At 49.6% G+C, this 19,018-nt stretch overlaps 1 protein-coding gene across 1 annotated transcript in view; it reads left to right on the forward strand.

Annotated features, from left to right (window-relative positions):
* LOC139396443 (uncharacterized) overlaps positions 1-16,795 on the forward strand; it is a 20,793-nt gene extending 3,998 nt beyond the window's left edge. The window contains exons 3-14 of the mRNA XM_071143489.1: positions 6,275-7,283; positions 7,368-7,425; positions 7,568-7,595; positions 8,106-8,135; positions 8,270-8,365; positions 9,950-10,021; positions 11,379-11,525; positions 12,250-12,387; positions 12,682-12,817; positions 12,968-13,608; positions 15,783-15,899; positions 16,112-16,795. Of these exons, the coding sequence (XP_070999590.1) occupies positions 6,275-7,283; positions 7,368-7,425; positions 7,568-7,595; positions 8,106-8,135; positions 8,270-8,365; positions 9,950-10,021; positions 11,379-11,525; positions 12,250-12,387; positions 12,682-12,817; positions 12,968-13,608; positions 15,783-15,899; positions 16,112-16,312 (2,673 nt within the window). The 3' untranslated portion in view covers positions 16,313-16,795. The remainder of the gene's footprint in view (positions 1-6,274; positions 7,284-7,367; positions 7,426-7,567; positions 7,596-8,105; positions 8,136-8,269; positions 8,366-9,949; positions 10,022-11,378; positions 11,526-12,249; positions 12,388-12,681; positions 12,818-12,967; positions 13,609-15,782; positions 15,900-16,111) is intronic.
* Positions 16,796-19,018: the final 2,223 nt, after the last annotated feature.

A 19,018-nucleotide genomic window follows, 5' to 3' on the forward strand; every position in this document is an offset into this window, starting at 1 on the left:
TTTACTGCATGCCTATTGGTTTACCATCTACTTTACTGCATGCCTATTGGTTTACCATCTACTTTACTGCATGCCTATTGGTTTACCATCTACTTTACTGCATGCCTATTGGTTTACCATCTACTTTACTGCATGCCTATTGGTTTACCATCTACTTTACTGCATGCCTATTGGTTTACCATCTACTTTACTACTGTTACGGTGCGTGAATGAGGACCCAAAAGCGAATTAACGTAAACAGAGCTTCTTTAATGACAAAACATAGGTAGGCTCAGATGGACCGGCAGATTCCGACAGGACAGGACAAGGTTGCAGCAAACATGACGATAGTCTGGTTCAGGCATGAATAACACAAACAAGAATCCGACAAAGACAGGAGCAAAAACAGAGAGAGATATAGAGGACTAATCAGAGGGAAAAAGGGAACAGGTGGGAAAAGGGGTGACGAGGTAGTTAGGAGACAAGGAACAGCTGGGGGAAAGAGGGGGAGAAAAGGTAACCTAATAACGACCAGCAGAGGGAGACAGGGTGAAGGGAAAGGACAGAAACAAGACACAACATGACAATACATGACAGTACCCCCCCACTCACCGAGCGCCTCCTGGCGCACTCGAGGAGGAAACCTGGCGGCAACGGAGGAAATCCTCGATCAGCGCACGGTCCAGCACGTCCCGAGAGGGAACCCAACTCCTCTCCTCAGGACCGTACCCCTCCCAATCTACTAGGTACTGATGACCACGGCCCCGAGGACGCATGTCCAAAATCCTACGGACCCTGTAGATGGGTGCGCCCTCGACAAGGATGGGGGGGGGGGGGGGGGGGAAGACGAGCGGGGGCGCGAAGAACGGGCTTGATACAGGAGACATGGAAGACCGGGTGGACGCGACGAAGATATCGCGGAAGAAGAAGTCGAACTGCGACAGGATTAATGATCTGAGAAATACGGAACGGACCAATGAACCGCGGGGTCAACTTGCGAGAAGCGGTCTTAAGGGGAAGGTTCTGAGTGGAGAGCCAAACTCTCTGACCGCGACAATATCTAGGACTCTTAGTTCTACGCTTATTAGCAGCTCTCACAGTCTGCGCCCTATAACGGCAAAGTGCAGACCTGACCCTCTTCCAGGTGCGCTCGCAACGTTGGACAAAAGCCTGAGCGGAGGGGACGCTGGACTCGGCGAACTGAGATGAGAACAGCGGAGGCTGGTACCCGAGGCTACTCTGAAAAGGAGATAGCCCGGTCGCAGACGAAGGAAGCGAGTTGTGGGCGTATTCTGCCCAGGGGAGCTGTTCTGACCAAGACGCAGGGTTGCGAAAAGAAAGACTGCGTAAGATGCGACCAATAGTCTGATTGGCCCGTTCTGCTTGACCGTTAGACTGGGGGTGAAAGCCGGAAGAGAGACTGACGGAAGCCCCAATCAAACGGCAAAACTCCCTCCAAAATTGAGACGTGAATTGCGGACCTCTGTCCGAAACGACGTCTGACGGAAGGCCATGAATTCTGAAAACATTCTCGATGATGATTTGTGCCGTCTCTTTAGCAGAAGGAAGCTTAGCAAGGGGAATAAAATGAGCCGCCTTAGAGAACCTGTCGACAACCGTAAGAATAACAGTCTTCCCCGCTGACGAAGGCAGTCCGGTGACAAAATCTAAGGCGATGTGAGACCACGGTCGAGAGGGAATGGGAAGCGGCCTGAGACGGCCGGCAGGAGGGGAGTTACCGGACTTAGTCTGCGCGCAGACCGAACAAGCAGCCACGAAGCGACGCGTGTCATGCTCCCGGGTGGGCCACCAAAAACGCTGGCGAATGGAAGCAAGCGTACCCCGAACGCCAGGGTGGCCGGCTAACTTGGCAGAGTGAGCCCACTGAAGAACGGCCAGACGAGTAGGAACGGGAACGAAAAGAAGGTTCCTAGGACAAGCGCGCGGCGACGGAGTTTGAGTGAGTGCTTGCTTCACCTGCCTCTCAATTCCCCAGACAGTCAACCCGACAACACGCCCCTCAGGGAGAATCCCCTCGGGGTCAGTGGAGGCTACTGAAGAACTGAAGAGACGAGATAAAGCATCAGGCTTGGTGTTCTTAGAGCCCGGACGATAAGAAATCACGAACTCGAAACGAGCGAAAAACAGCGCCCAGCGCGCCTGACGCGCATTAAGTCGTTTGGCAGAACGGATGTACTCAAGGTTCCTATGGTCAGTCCAAACGACAAAAGGAACGGTCGCCCCCTCCAACCACTGTCGCCATTCGCCTAGGGCTAAGCGGATGGCGAGCAGTTCGCGGTTTCCCACATCATAGTTACGTTCCGACGGCGACAGGCGATGAGAAAAATACGCGCAAGGGTGGACCTTGTCGTCAGAGAGGGAGCGCTGAGAAAGAATGGCTCCCACGCCCACCTCTGACGCGTCAACCTCGACAACGAACTGTCTAGTGACGTCAGGTGTAACAAGGATAGGTGCGGATGTAAAACGATTCTTGAGGAGATCAAAAGCTCCCTGGGCGGAAACGGACCACTTAAAGCACGTCTTGACAGAAGTAAGGGCTGTGAGAGGAGCTGCCACCTGACCGAAATTACGGATGAAACGACGATAGAAGTTCGCGAAGCCGAGAAAGCGCTGCAGCTCGACGCGTGACTTAGGGACGGGCCAATCAATGACAGCTTGGACCTTAGCGGGATCCATCTTAATGCCTTCAGCGGAAATAACAGAACCGAGAAATGTGACGGAGGAGGCATGAAAAGAGCACTTCTCAGCCTTCACAAAAAGACAATTCTCTAAAAGGCGCTGGAGGACACGTCGAACGTGCTGAACATGAATCTGGAGTGACGGTGAAAAAATCAGGATATCGTCAAGGTAAACGAAAACAAAGATGTTCAGCATGTCTCTCAGGACATCATTGACTAATGCCTGAAAGACAGCTGGAGCGTTAGCGAGGCCGAAAGGAAGAACCCGGTATTCAAAGTGCCCTAACGGAGTGTTAAACGCCGTCTTCCACTCGTCCCCCTCCCTGATGCGCACGAGATGGTAAGCGTTACGAAGGTCCAACTTAGTGAAAAACCTGGCTCCCTGCAGGATCTCGAAGGCTGAAGACATAAGAGGAAGCGGATAACGATTCTTCACTGTTATGTCATTCAGCCCTCGATAATCTATGCAGGGGCGCAGGGACCCGTCCTTCTTCTTAACAAAAAAAAACCCCGCTCCGGCGGGAGAGGAGGAGGGGACTATGGTGCCGGCGGCAAGAGCTACAGACAAATAATCTTCGAGAGCCTTACGTTCGGGAGCCGACAGAGAGTATAGTCTACCCCGGGGGGGAGTGGTTCCCGGAAGGAGATCAATACTACAATCATACGACCGGTGTGGAGGAAGAGAGGTGGCCCTGGACCGACTGAACACCGTGCGCAGATCGTGATATTCCTCCGGCACCCCTGTCAAATCACCAGGCTCCTCCTGTGAAGAAGAGACAGAGGAAACAGGAGGGATGGCAGACATTAAACATTTCACATGACAAGAGACGTTCCAGGAGAGGATAGAATTACTAGACCAATTAATGGAAGGATTATGACAAACTAGCCAGGGATGGCCCAAAACAACAGGTGTAAAAGGTGAACGAAAAATTAAAAAAGAAATGGTTTCGCTATGATTACCAGAAACAGTGAGGGTTAAAGGTAGCGTCTCACGCTGAATCCTGGGGAGAGGACTACCATCCAGGGCGAACAAGGCCGTGGACTCCCTTAACTGTCTGAGAGGAATGTCATGTTCCCGAGCCCAGGTCTCGTCCATAAAACAGCCCTCCGCCCCAGAGTCTATTAAGGCACTGCAGGAAGCTGACGAACCGGTCCAGCGTAGATGGACCGACAAGGTAGTGCAGGATCTTGAAGGAGAGACAGGATTAGTAGCGCTCACCAGTAGCCCTCCGCTTACTGATGAGCTCTGGCTTTTACTGGACATGAAGTGACAAAATGACCAGCAGAACCGCAATAGAGACAGAGGCGGTTGGTGATTCTCCGTTCCCTCTCCTTAGTCGAGATGCGGATACCTCCCAGCTGCATAGGCTCAGCACCCGAGCCAGCAGAGGAAGATGGTAGTGATGCGGAGAGGGGGGCAACGGAGAACGCGAGCTCCTTTCCACGAGCTCGGTGACGAAGATCAACCCGTCGCTCAATGCGAATAGCGAGTTCAATCAAGGAATCCACGCTGGAAGGAACCTCCCGGGAGAGAATCTCATCCTTTACCTCTGCGCGGAGACCCTCCAGAAAACGAGCGAGCAAAGCCGGCTCGTTCCAGCCACTGGAGGCAGCAAGAGTGCGAAACTCAATAGAGTAGTCTGTTATGGATCGATTACCTTGACATAGGGAAGACAGGGCCCTGGAAGCCTCCTCCCCAAAAACAGATCGATCAAAAACCTGTATCATCTCCTCCTTAAAGTCCTGATACTGGTTAGTACACTCAGCCCTTGCCTCCCAGATTGCCGTGCCCCACTCACGAGCCCGTCCAGTAAGGAGAGATATGACGTAGGCGACACGAGCAGTGCTCCTGGAGTAAGTGTTGGGCTGGAGAGAAAACACAATATCACACTGGGTGAGGAACGAGCGGCATTCAGTGGGCTCCCCAGAGTAACACGGCGGGTTATTGATTCTGGGCTCCGGAGATTCGAAAGCCCTGGAAGTGGCCGGTGGATCGAGGCGGAGATGGTGAACCTGTTCTGTGAGGTTGGAGACTTGGGTGGCCAGGGTCTCAACGGCATGTCGAGCAGCAGACAATTCCTGCTCGTGTCTGCCTAGCATCGCTCCCTGGATCTCGACGGCTGAGTGGAGAGGATCCGAAGTCGCTGGGTCCATTCTTGGTCGGATTCTTCTGTTACGGTGCGTGAATGAGGACCCAAAAGCGAATTAACGTAAACAGAGCTTCTTTAATGACAAAACATAGGTAGGCTCAGATGGACCGGCAGATTCCGACAGGACAGGACAAGGTTGCAGCAAACATGACGATAGTCTGGTTCAGGCATGAATAACACAAACAAGAATCCGACAAAGACAGGAGCAAAAACAGAGAGAGATATAGAGGACTAATCAGAGGGAAAAAGGGAACAGGTGGGAAAAGGGGTGACGAGGTAGTTAGGAGGAGACAAGGAACAGCTGGGGGAAAGAGGGGGAGAAAAGGTAACCTAATAACGACCAGCAGAGGGAGACAGGGTGAAGGGAAAGGACAGAAACAAGACACAACATGACAATACATGACAACTACATGCCTATTGGTTTACCATCTACTTTACTGCATGCCTATTGGTTTACCATCTACTTTACTACATGCCTATTGGTTTACCATCTACTTTACTGCATGCCTATTGGTTTACAATCTACTTTACTGCATGCCTATTGGTTTACCATCTACTTTACTGCATGTAATTCATGGTTTACCATCTACTTTACTACATGCCTATTGGTTTACCATCTACTTTACTACATGCCTATTGGTTTACCATCTACTTTACTGCATGCCTATTGGTTTACCATCTACTTTACTGCATGCCTATTGGTTTACCATCTACTTTACTGCATGCCTATTGGTTTACCATCTACTTTACTGCATGCCTATTGGTTTACCATCTACTTTACTACATGCCTATTGGTTTACAATCTACTTTACTGCATGCCTATTGGTTTACAATCTACTTTACTGCATGCCTATTGGTTTACCATCTACTTTACTGCATGCCTATTGGTTTACCATCTACTTTACTACATGCCTATTGGTTTACAATCTACTTTACTGCATGCCTATTGGTTTACAATCTACTTTACTGCATGCCTATTGGTTTACCATCAACTTTACTACATGCCTATTGGTTTACCATCTACTTTACTGCATGCCTATTGGTTTACCATCTACTTTACTGCATGCCTATTGGTTTACCATCTACTTTACTGCATGCCTATTGGTTTACCATCTACTTTACTGCATGCCTATTGGTTTACTATCTACTTTACTACATGCCTATTGGTTTACCATCTACTTTACTGCATGCCTATTGGTTTACCATCTACTTTACTGCATGCCTATTGGTTTACCATCTACTTTACTGCATGCCTATTGGTGTACAATCTACTTTACTACATGCCTATTGGTTTTAACAATATATTTGAAGTGTATCTTCTTAATAGGGCTACCGTCTATAGTCTGATTCTGACTATCCATCATTCATTTATTAAGGTAACGTTACAGCATAATTATTGAGTTCCTTCGTTATCACTGTTGTATTTGTATTTATTGTATTTACCAGGCCTCAATATGGAAAAATGAGAAGAGCAGTACTAGAACACTAGAGGCAGTTTCCTCCACCTTCACCACCTTCACCACCTCGACCAGAGAACCACCCACCTCCACCACTTCGACCAGAGAACCACCCACCTCCACCTTCGCCACCTCGACCAGAGAACCACCCACCTCCACCTTCACCACCTCGACCAGAGAACCACCCACCTCCACCTTCGCCACCTCGACCAGAGAACCACCCACCTCCACCTTCACCACCTCGACCAGAGAACCACCCACCTCCACCTTCACCACCTCGACCAGAGAACCACCCACCTCCACCTTCGCCACCTCGACCAGAGAACCACCCACCTCCCCCTTCACCACCTCGACCAGAGAACCACCCACCTCCACCCCAACCATCTGCACCTCGACCAGAGAACCACCCATCTCCACCCCAACCTCCACCCTGAAGACGTCCACCCCGAGCAGAGAACTAGTCCAGCCCAGGTTAAAAGCCTTGACAAAACAACCACCCACCTCCACCCCTACGTCCACCCCTACCTCCACCCCTACCTCCACCCCTACCTCCACCCCTATGTCCACCCCTACCTCCACCCCTACCTCCACCCCTACGTCCACCCCTACCTCCACCCCTACCTCCACCCCTACGTCCACCCCTACGTCCACCCCTACCTCCACCCCTACCTCCACCCCTACCTCCACCCCTACCTCCACCCCTACGTCCACCCCTACCTCCACCCCTACCTCCACCCCTACGTCCACCCCTACCTCCACCCCTACCTCCACCCCTACGTCCACCCCTACGTCCACCCCTACCTCCACCCCAACCTCCACCCCAACCTCCACCCCAACCTCCACCCCGAGCAGAGAACTAGTCCAGCCCAGGTTAAAAGCCTTGACAAAACAACCACCCACCTCCACCCCTACCTCCACCCCTACCTCCACCCCAACCTCCACCCCGAGCAGAGATCTAGTCCAGCCCAGGAAAAAAGCCTCCACGAAGAAAGAAAAGGGTACTTCTATATTTTTTTATTCCACTTCCAATACAATACAATTATGACCAAGTCATATTTAATGAAAACATTTCACTCTACCAGGCATCCTGAAGGGTACCGGAGGTAAGAAGACACAGCAAGAAGCCAACACACAAACAGAGTGAGTCTCAATCATGTATTTGTCTTGAAATAGTGGTGTATAAAACCCACAAACTGTAGCAATAGAAAACACATCAAATCTCTGATTCTGTTGTTTTCTTGATGTCAGTCTCTGTAACAAAATAAATGTTTTCTATATACAGGTCTGGCTATGTTACCGTCAAAGAATCTGTGAGTTTCCACAATCCACCTTGCTCACAATTGTGTGCAGTGCCATATAGATCAGTCACTACAGTCTTAGTTTAAAGACCCCCCCACCCTACAGATCAGTCACTACAGTCTTAGGTTAAATAACCCCCCCCCCATACAGACCAGTCACTACAGTCTTAGGTTAAATACACCCCTCCCCCCCCCATACAGATCAGTCACTACAGTCTTAGGTTAAATACACCCCCCATACAGACCAGTCACTACAGTCTTAGGTTAAATACACCCCCCCATACCGATCAGTCACTACAGTCTTAGGTTAAATACACCCCCCCATACCGATCAGTCACTACAGTCTTAGGTTAAATACACCCCCCCCCATACAGACCAGTCACTACAGTCTTAGGTTAAATACACCCCCCCCCCCCCCCCCCCATACAGACCAGTCACTACAGTCTTAGGTTAAATACACCCCCCCATACAGGTCAGTCACTACAGTAACACAATGTTCTTTCCCCTGTTCTTCCTTGACAGGAAGTTATTCAGCTGGATGTTTACTTGCAGGTAAAACTTTGCTACTTTTTTTTTGTTGACCCAACCTGTAATGTGCCCAGTTAAACGTGTGAGGCTTGTTGTCCTTCATAGAAGTGTGTATCTTTGCCTTCATACAATATCTGTTCTGTTCCTGCTCGTGGCAGGAGGCTCTATGGAGAGAGGAGGGCCTGAAGAAGAAGTTGGCTGTTCTCCAGAAGTGTGGCTCCACCCTGCTGCGATACTCTGACAACCTATGGGCTGTAAGAGACTTACCTTCCTCACAGACCACACCCACTTTCCTCATACCTGCCTCAGATACCACACCCACTTTCATCATACCTTCCTCACAGACCACACCCACTTTCCTCATACCTGCCTCAGATACCACACCCACTTTCCTCATACCTTCCTCACAGACCACACCCACTTTCCTCATACCTGCCTCAGATACCACACCCACTTTCCTCATACCTGCCTCAGATACCACACCCACTTCGCTCATACCTGCCTCAGATACCACACCCACTTTCCTCATACCTGCCTCAGATACCACACCCACTTTCCTCATACCTGCCTCACACACCACACCCACTTTCCTCATACCTGCCTCACACACCACACTCTCTCGTCTCATACCTGTCTGCCTCATACAAACAAAACTCATTGCCATAATCATGTACAGTATTTGTAGTGTTTCTCTGTTTCTGACTACGATACAGCAGGCAGGATGAGTTTGTAGTGTTTGTCTGTTTCTGACTACGATACAGCAGACAGGATGAGTCTGTAGTGTTTCTCTGTTTCTGACTACGATACAGCAGGCAGGATGAGTCTGTAGTGTTTCTCTGTTTCTGACTACGATACAGCAGACAGGATGAGTCTGTAGTGTTTCTCTGTTTCTGACTACGATACAGCAGGCAGGATGAGTCTGTAGTGTTTGTCTGTTTCTGACTACGATACAGCAGGCAGGATGAGTCTGTAGTGTTTGTCTGTTTCTGACTACGATACAGCAGGCAGGATGAGTCTGTAGTGTTTGTCTGTTTCTGACTACGATACAGCAGGCAGGATGAGTCTGTAGTGTTTCTCTGTTTCTGACTACGATACAGCAGACAGGATGAGTCTGTAGTGTTTCTCTGTTTCTGACTACGGTACAGCAGGCAGGATGAGTTTGTAGTGTTTCTCTGTTTCTGACTACGATACAGCAGGCAGGATGAGGCTGTAGTGTTTCTCTGTTTCTGACTACGATACAGCAGGCAGGATGAGTCTGTAGTGTTTGTCTGTTTCTGACTACGATACAGCAGGCAGGATGAGGCTGTAGTGTTTCTCTGTTTCTGACTACGATACAGCAGGCAGGATGAGTCTGTAGTGTTTCTCTGTTTCTGACTACGATACAGCAGACAGGATGAGTCTGTAGTGTTTCTCTGTTTCTGACTACGGTACAGCAGGCAGGATGAGTTTGTAGTGTTTCTCTGTTTCTGACTACGATACAGCAGGCAGGATGAGGCTGTAGTGTTTCTCTGTTTCTGACTACGATACAGCAGACAGGATGAGTCTGTGGTTAAGGGCTAGCTTCCTTCTGCTCTCGTCTGTACCTTGCTCACAGAGTAATATCAGAGAACATCAGTATCTAGGAAGAGAGATTGCTGTAGCTCTCACACAGGAAGGGTGTGTTCTTATTGGTTCTGTTCACAACAGACTATATCTGCCTTTGATTGGTGCATACGGGACAGACCGCGGTGACAAGCAAGGAGACTCGTCGTGGTGTCAACCAGCCGTTTGTCTTTCCTCAGCAGATTTCAGTAGTGTAAAAACTTCAGGCTACAGACGTTTCCTCTCCACTCCCACAGACAAGCTGCAACGAAGACCTCCTAAAGAACAAGATCAGAGCATTGGAAGCACAGCTGCAAGTCTGTCTGCAGGTAAGAATAGAACCTGGCTGTATCTGCAGCTGTTGACTGAGGATGTGCTCCTTCTCGGCGAAGATTTTAAAAAAAATATCCCTCTTGTCATTTCTAGTTTGTCCTATTTTGTTGTCAGATGCTTCTAATGTTTACACATGAGTTTGAAAAGGAAGTGTTTGGCATCCCGTTAAATCTCATTTGTAGGCTTTATAACAGTTGTATGTTGCCCTTTGGCCAAAACAACCATTCAGGCAATATCTCGGTTCAGAACCAACAACCCTCTCATACTAATCCGACGATACTGTCCATAGAGAGTGGTGTTGCCATGTGGTTTGTGGGTTATACCTCCTTAAGCTCGTGTATTTGTAATTATTAATCAGGATCCCCATTTAGTTCCTGCCAAGGCAGCAGCTACTCTTCCTGGGGTTTATTATGGATCCCCATTAGTTCCTGTCAAGGCAGCAGCTACTCTTCCTGGGGTTTATTATGGATCCCCATTAGTTCCTGTCAAGGCAGCAGTTACTCTTCCTGGGGTTTATTATGGATCCCCATTAGTTCATGCCAAGGCAGCAGCTACTCTTCCTGGGGTTTATTATGGATCCCCATTAGTTCCTGCCAAGGCAGCAGCTACTCTTCCTGGGGTTTATTATGGATCCCCATTAGTTCCTGCCAAGGCAGCAGCTACTCTTCCTGGGGTTTATTATGGATCCCCATTAGTTCCTGCCAAGGCAACAGCTACTCTTCCTGGGGTTTATTATGGATCCCCATTTAGTTCCTGCCAAGGCAGCAGCTACTCTTCCTGGGGTTTATTATGGATCTCCATTAGTTCCTGCCAAGGCAGCAGTTACTCTTCCTGGAGTTTATTATGGATCCCCATTAGTTCCTGCCAAGGCAGCAGTTACTCTTCCTGGGGTTTATTATGGATCCCCATTAGTTCCTGCCAAGGCAGCAGCTACTCTTCCTGGGGTTTATTATGGATCCCCATTAGTTCCTGTCAAGGCAGCAGCTACTCTTCCTGGGGTTTATTATGGATCCCCATTAGTTCCTGTCAAGGCAGCGGCTACTCTTCCTGTGGTCCAGCCAAATTGAGGCATTACAATACATTTCACAACAGATTTCACAACAGGGCCCTACTCTACAACACTAAATTAATGTGTTTGTGTGTGCATAAAGCGTATGTTATCATGTGTGTGTGTGAAGAGACCTCTGGTGGCATGTCTTTGTGTGGTATGCATGGGTGTCTGAGCTGTGTGCAAGTAGTTTAAACAGCCAGCTTGGTTCATTCAACTTGTCAATACTTCTCACAACTACAGTGTAGCGCAGCTAGCAAACGTATGTCTATGTTTGACCCGTTTATAACTTGCTGTTCTCACAGAAACAGAAGCTCCCCTTGGATGGAGTGAAGAAGCTAGTGCTACAGATGGAGAACCAGAAGGGAGCGTATGAGGAGAAAGCCTTGGAGGTCATCCAGAGGGCTACAGAGGAGAAAAGGGAAGCTCTCAGTCAGGCCGAGACACTTGAGGTTGGGGTCTTTCTCTCTCTCTCTCTCTCTCTCTCTCTCTCTCTGTCTCTGGCACATACAGACACCCTGTTCATACCTGCCTCATATAACACACTCTTAGTCAGGCCGAGACACTCGAGGTTGGGGTCTTTCTCTGTCTCTCTCTCTCTCTCTGTCTCTGGCACATACAGACACCCTGTTCATACCTGCCTCATATAACACACTCTCAGTCAGGCCGAGACACTCGAGGTTGGGGTCTTTCTCTGTCTCTCTCTCTCTCTCTCTCTGTCTCTGGCACGTACAGACACCCTGTTCATACCTGCCTCACATAACACACTCTCAGTCAGGTTGAGACACTCGAGTTTTGGGTTTTTCTTTGTCTCTGTCTCTCTCTCTCTGGCACATGCAGACACCCTGTTCATGTACAGGCCGGCACTTTGCAGCTATACTAAACTGATGTTACGTTTTGGCTATAATGAAATGCTCATACCATTTCACCAGGTTTCTACTGTCGAGATAGTGTATTGAATACTATGAAGCCCTACATTGATAACACTTGTAGTGGCTTGTCTTGTATAATGTAGGTGTACTTCTCTGTCCACTAGGTGCTGTCTCTCTGTATAATGTATGTGTACTTCTCTGTCCACTAGGTGCTGTCTCTCTGTATAATGTAGGTGTACTTCTCTGTCCACTAGGTGTTGTCTCTCTGTATAATGTAGGTGTACTTCTTCCTCCTGTCCACTAGATGCTGCTGCAGGCAGCCAGGGTGGAAGCGGCGCAGTGGCAGGGTCTGTGTGAGGAAATGAAGGAGAGCTCAGAACAGCTGAAGAAGAAACAGGAGATCAGCTCTGAACAGGTTCTACAACTGCAGAACCAACTGGAGGTACAGTAGTCACTGCTGTACAGACAGCAGTTATCGCAGAGTGGAGTGTTCTGTGAGGCACTGAAGAATGCCGTCATAATCAGTTAGCCTCTGGCGAAGTGAGACTACATCATGATCAGAGAGACCGCTACATATTGTATGATCCATTGGGTTACTGTCATTTAACTAACTGGAGTTGGATAAAATGTGGATCTAAAATAGATTTAATTCTGGGGGGAATTAAAAAATATGTTTGTATAGACATAGCTGTGTATATTAATGCTCAAGAGGCTGGTTGGTGTCTGTTGTGTGCAGCTGGCCAGGGGTCAGGAGGCGGGGCTGAGGGAGGAGCTGGGGGCAGTACAGCGAGTGGAGGAGGAGTTACAGTCCAACATTGTTCTGCTGGAAGAACAGAACCAGAACCTGAGGGACCAGGTCCATGAGATGAGAGGTTAGAGGCCATACAAATAACACATGTAGTTTGATACACACACACCAATTTTCATGGGGTTCTGCATCTGAATATATTTTAGTAGTGAAGTAGAAACTAAAGGAATTAATTAATGAATGGCTTTCTCATCTTGCCTTGCCTGACTCCTAGATGCCAGAGCTGACACTCAGGAGGTGTCCCTGGATGAATCCTTGGCCCAGTTGGATGTGTCGCTGGAGCAGTCGGAGGAGGAGGAGACTCTGGCCCAGTTGGATGTGTCTCTGGAGCAGTCGGAGGAGGAGGAGGAGACCCTGGCCCAGCTAGAGCGGACCCTGGCCCAGTTAGATGTGTCTCTGGAGCAGTCGGAGGAGGAGGAGACCCTGGCCCAGCTGGATGTGTCTCTGGAGCAGTCGGAGGAGGAGGAGACCTTGGCCCAGCTGGATGTGTCTCTGGAGCAGTCGGAGGAGGAGGAGACCCTGGCCCAGCTGGAGCGGACCCTGGCCCAGTTGGATGTGTCTCTGGAGCAGTCGGAGGAGGAGGAGACCCTGGCCCAGCTGGATGTGTCTCTGGAGCAGTCGGAGGAGGAGGAGACCTTGGCCCAGCTGGATGTGTCTCTGGAGCAGTCGGAGGAGGAGGAGACCCTGGCCCAGCTGGAGCGGACCCTGGCCCAGTTGGATGTGTCTCTGGAGCAGGAGGAGGAGGAGGAGCTGATTGTATCGTCACAGCAGAAGCAGCTATCATGGGGAGATGGAGATCAGGTTCTGGAGCAGCTCCGTCACGCTCTGGACCGATTACAGCTGAAGGAGAGGGAGGTGAGGAAGGAGGGGTTCATAAACCCAGACCTCGTAGTGAGTACAGCTGAAGGAGAGGGAGGTGAGGAAGGAGGGGTTCATAAACCCAGACCTCGTAGTGATTACAGCTGAAGGAGAAGGAGGTGAGGAAGGAGGGGTTCATAAACCCAGACCTCGTAGTGATTACAGCTGAAGGAGAGGGAGGTGAGGAATGAGGGGTTCATAAACCCAGACCTCGTAGTGATTACAGCTGAAGGAGAGGGAGGTGAGGAAGGAGGGGTTCATAAACCCAGACCTCGTAGTGATTACAGCGGAAGGAGAGGGAGGTGAGGAAGGAGGGGTTCATAAACCCAGACCTCGTAGTGATTACAGCGGAAGGAGAGGGAGGTGAGGAAGGAGGGGTTCATAAACCCAGACCTCGTAGTGATTACAGCTGAAGGAGAGGGAGGTGAGGAAGGAGGGGTTCATAAACCCAGACCTCGTAGTGATTACAGCTGAAGGAGAGGGAGGTGAGGAAGGAGGGGTTCATAAACCCAGACCTCGTAGTGATTACAGCTGAAGGAGAGGGAGGTGAGGAAGGAGGGGTTCATAAACCCAGACCTCGTAGTGATTACAGCTGAAGGAGAGGGAGGTGAGGAAGGAGGGGTTCATAAACCCAGACCTCGTAGTGATTACAGCTGAAGGAGAGGGAGGTGAGGAAGGAGGGGTTCATAAACCCAGACCTCGTAGTGATTACAGCTGAAGGAGAGGGAGGTGAGGAAGGAGGGGTTCATAAACCCAGACCTCGTAGTGATTACAGCTGAAGGAGAGGGAGGTGAGGAAGGAGGGGTTCATAAACCCAGACCTCGTAGTGATTACAGCTGAAGGAGAGGGAGGTGAGGAAGGAGGGGTTCATAAACCCAGACCTCGTAGTGATTACAGCTGAAGGAGAGGGAGGTGAGGAAGGAGGGGTTCATAAACCCAGACCTCGTAGTGATTACAGCTGAAGGAGAGGGAGGTGAGGAAGGAGGGGTTCATAAACCCAGACCTCGTAGTGATTACAGCTGAAGGAGAGGGAGGTGAGGAAGGAGGGGTTCATAAACCCAGACCTCGTAGTGATTACAGCTGAAGGAGAGGGAGGTGAGGAAGGAGGGGTTCATAAACCCAGACCTCGTAGTGATTACAGCTGAAGGAGAGGGAGGTGAGGAAGGAGGGGTTCATAAACCCAGACCTCGTAGTGATTACAGCTGAAGGAGAGGGAGGTGAGGAAGGAGGGGTTCATAAACCCAGACCTCGTAGTGATTACAGCTGAAGGAGAGGGAGGTGAGGAAGGAGGGGTTCATAAACCCAGACCTCGTAGTGATTACAGCTGAAGGAGAGGGAGGTGAGGAAGGAGGGGTTCATAAACCCAGACCTCGTAGTGATTACAGCTGAAGGAGAGGGAGGTGAGGAAGGAGGGGTTCATAAACCCAGACCTCATAGTGATTGCAGCTGAAGGAGAGGGAGGTGAGGAAGGAGGGGTTCATAAACCCAGACCTCGTAGTGATTACAGCTGAAGGAGAGGGAGGTGAGGAAGGAGGGGTTCATAAACCCAGACCTCGTAGTGATTACAGCTGAAGGAGAGGGAGGTGAGGAAGGAGGGGTTCATAAACCCAGACCTCGTAGTGATTACAGCTGAAGGAGAGGGAGGTGAGGAAGGAGGGGTTCATAAACCCAGACCTCGTAGTGATTACAGCGGAAGGAGAGGGAGGTGAGGAAGGAGGGGTTCATAAACCCAGACCTCGTAGTGATTACAGCTGAAGGAGAGGGAGGTGAGGAAGGAGGGGTTCATAAACCCAGACCTCGTAGTGATTACAGCTGAAGGAGAGGGAGGTGAGGAAGGAGGGGTTCATAAACCCAGACCTCGTAGTGATTACAGCTGAAGGAGAGGGAGGTGAGGAAGGAGGGGTTCATAAACCCAGACCTCGTAGTGATTGCAGGAGAATAATGACAGTTATTCCATGTTCATTGAAACGTTGGCCAATAAGTAGGAATGGAATAAAAGGAGCTCCGCCCTCCTGAATTGGACCAATAAGCGGAACAGGAATATTTCATTCTCAGCTAAATGTAAAGATGTTTCAAGTCAGTCCCCAAATTCTATTACATACACAATGATGGAGAAAAAAAATGTATTTCATAGTGTCTGTGTATGTGTGTGTGTGTATGTGTGTGTGCAGTGTGAGGAGCTGCAGAACGATCTGGAAGCCGTGGAGGCAGAGTGCCAGTCGTGCCAGGTCCGTCTGACGCAGTGCAGGGACGAACTCCGACAGCTCAGCCACCGACGCAGCAGCAGGGTGTGCAGCGTGAGTGTGTGTGTGTGTGTGTGTGTGTGTGTGTGTTGCCCCCTCCCCCCACCATAAACCCATGTAATGAAATACATCTCTGAAATATGCTCCTGGCGGTGCAGTTACATCCACTTTGAAGGAAATGTTGTTTTTTACTGCGCTTCAGTACAGGTTAACTTTTTAAAGACCAGAATTGTATGTACTTTTCCTTCTGTTTCTAGAAGCCCTGTGTCTCGTGGATATGGCTCTGTGTTCTACTACCACTGCTCCTGTCCATGGTGGCGGTGGCCATCTTGTGGGCGTGGCATCCTCCCTTCAAGGACCAAGTCCAGGACCTGTACTCAGCTGTAGAGGAACACATAGAGGACTATCTAATGCAGGCCGCCTCTCCACAACACGTTGGCTGCTTCAGGCCTGCCTGACCACAGCACTAGCCCGAGTCCCACATCGGTTTGGGCTCTCTTGCCAACTCTAAGACATTGGACTTGACAAGACAGTACAAAGAGATCTGGGACTCAGGCTACCACAACTCAGGTTTAGGATTTATAGTTTGATTGAGTTTGGTTTGTGTATATTAGGAATTTTTGTTAAGGTATTATTAATTTATTTTTTAACAAAAACAATCTAGCAAAAACAATCCAAATGATAAAAGACAAAACAATCTATTAATTTAATTTATATTTATAACTCAGAACCTTTGTGTGCCTTTATGGACGAATTGAGAATGACAACTAAGAATGAGTTGCTTTTGATTTCAACTTTGAAGTAGTCTCTCTGCATATATAGTTTGATTGACTTTAACACGAATGTTTACAATGTTACACAATTACACACACTTTGGGATACAAATAACAATTTACTGCCTATCAGTGGAGGCTGCTGAGAGGAGGACGGTTCATAGTAAAGGCTGGAATGGAGTCAATGGAATGGAATCAACCCACATGGAAACCAGGTTTGATACCATTCCATTGACTCCATTCCAGCTTTTACTATGAACCGTCCTCCTCTCAGCAGCCTCCACTGCTGCATAAGCATCATTATGTAAAGATTGTTCAATCTGTCTGTGTTTGAAATGATTATATTTGACTAACGCACCTCATATTTTAGTTGGACACAAAAAAATCGTGCAGATCATGAAAATCGTTAGATGAGTATCACAATAAGTATTCTGTTTTGTGTCATTTTGTTTGAGAAACAGACCGGGATTCAATCAGCTGTAGATCAGCGTTGTAGCGCGTTTGACATTTTAAAGGTCACTTCCGAGGTGACATGTGCAGAGTTTACCGTGAATGCAGTCTCCGTGAGTGTGGAAACATTGCCTTTAAAAGGTGAAAGGCACGATCGGATCAGAACTCGGCCATAATGTTAATGATTGTGTTTACATTGTTGTCACATTGCTGTCCATTTTTGTGGAGTTTGTGGAAATCGACTGTAATAAAATGACTGTAGAAGGTCCAATGACTGTCCTGGAGGGGTGACTGTCCTGGAGGAGTGACTGTCCTGGAGGGGGGACTGTCCTGGAGGGGTGACTGTCCTAGAGGGGTGACTGTCCTGGAGGGGTGACTGTCCTGGAGGAGTGACTGTCCTGGAGGGGGGACTGTCCTGGAGGGGTGACTGTCCTGGAGGGGTGACTGTCCTGGAGGAGTGACTGTCCTGGAGGGGTGACTGTCCTGGAGGGGTGACTGTCCTGGAGGAATGACTGTCCTAGAGGGGTGACTGTCCTGGAGGGGGGACTGTCCTGGAGGGGTGACTGTCCTGGAGGAGTGACTGTCCTGGAGGGGGGACTGTCCTGGAGGGGTGACTGTCCTGGAGGGGGGACTGTCCTGGAGGGGTGACTGTCCTGGGGGGGGGGACTGTCCTGGAGGGGTGACTGTCCTGGAGGGGGGACTGTCCTGGAGGGGTGACTGTCCTGGAGGGGTGACTGTCCTGGAGGAGTGACTGTCCTGGAGGGGTGACTGTCCTGGAGGAATGACTGTCCTAGAGGGGTGACTGTCCTGGAGGGGGGACTGTCCTGGAGGGGTGACTGTCCTGGAGGAGTGACTGTCCTGGAGGGGGGACTGTCCTGGAGGGGTGACTGTCCTGGAGGGGGGACTGTCCTGGAGGGGTGACTGTCCTGGAGGAGTGACTGCCCTAGAGGGGTGACTGTCCTGGAGGGGTGACTGTCCTGGAGGGGTGACTGTCCTGGAGGAGCGACTGTCCTGGAGGGGTGACTATCCTGGAGGAGTGACTGTCCTGGAGGAGTGACTGTCCTGGAGGAGTGACTGACCTGGAGGGTGACTGCTTGTTCAGGTTCATATTCTGCTGTATATTTGTCAAATTATCATTGAGTATGTGGGCCTGTAAATTGCTAAAGCTGTGTCAACACGCCTGATCCCATTTGATGACCTGCAGCAGGCTATGTTTAAAGATAAAGGATTTATGAAACAATGACACTCACTGAAATGGTTTGAATATCACCAACTGCTAAATGAGCAGACACGAAGGTAGCAATTATACTTCCGGAAAATGGGTCCCAGAAAACAGAGGTTGAAGCAGGGACTTCACAGTTTCTTCTTCCAATACACCTATGGTTAAAGAACAAGAGGCTATGTACAACTGCATTCAGCATGCAGGGCTGGCCATGTCCTTCTGGGGCCCTATCCTTCTAGGGCCCTATCCTTCTGGGGCCCTAGCCTTCTGGGGCACTATCCTTCTGGGGCCCTAGCCTTCTGGGACCCTAGCCTTCTGGGGCCCTATCCTTCTGGGGCCCTAGCCTTCTGGGGCCCTATCCTTCTGGGGCCCTAGATTCTGTTTTCCCCTCCCTAGATTCTGTTTTCCCCTCTCTAGATTCTGTTTTCCCCTCCCTAGATTCTGTTTTCCCCTCTCTAGATTCTGTTTTCCCCTCCCTAGATTCTGTTTTCCCCTCTCTAGATTCTGTTTTCCCCTCCCTAGATTCTGTTTTTTCCCTCCCTAGATTCTGTTTTCCCCTCTCTAGATTCTGTTTTCCCCTCTCTAGATTCTGTTTTTTCCCTCTCTAGATTCTGTTTTCCCCTCTCTAGATTCTGTTTTTTCCCTCTCTAGATTCTGTTTTCCCCTCCCTAGATTCTGTTTTTTCCCTCTCTAGATTCTGTTTTCCCCTCTCTAGATTC

Source organism: Oncorhynchus clarkii, unplaced genomic scaffold (genome assembly GCF_045791955.1).
Source record: "Oncorhynchus clarkii lewisi isolate Uvic-CL-2024 unplaced genomic scaffold, UVic_Ocla_1.0 unplaced_contig_7089_pilon_pilon, whole genome shotgun sequence".
Classification (NCBI taxonomy): domain Eukaryota; kingdom Metazoa; phylum Chordata; class Actinopteri; order Salmoniformes; family Salmonidae; genus Oncorhynchus; species Oncorhynchus clarkii.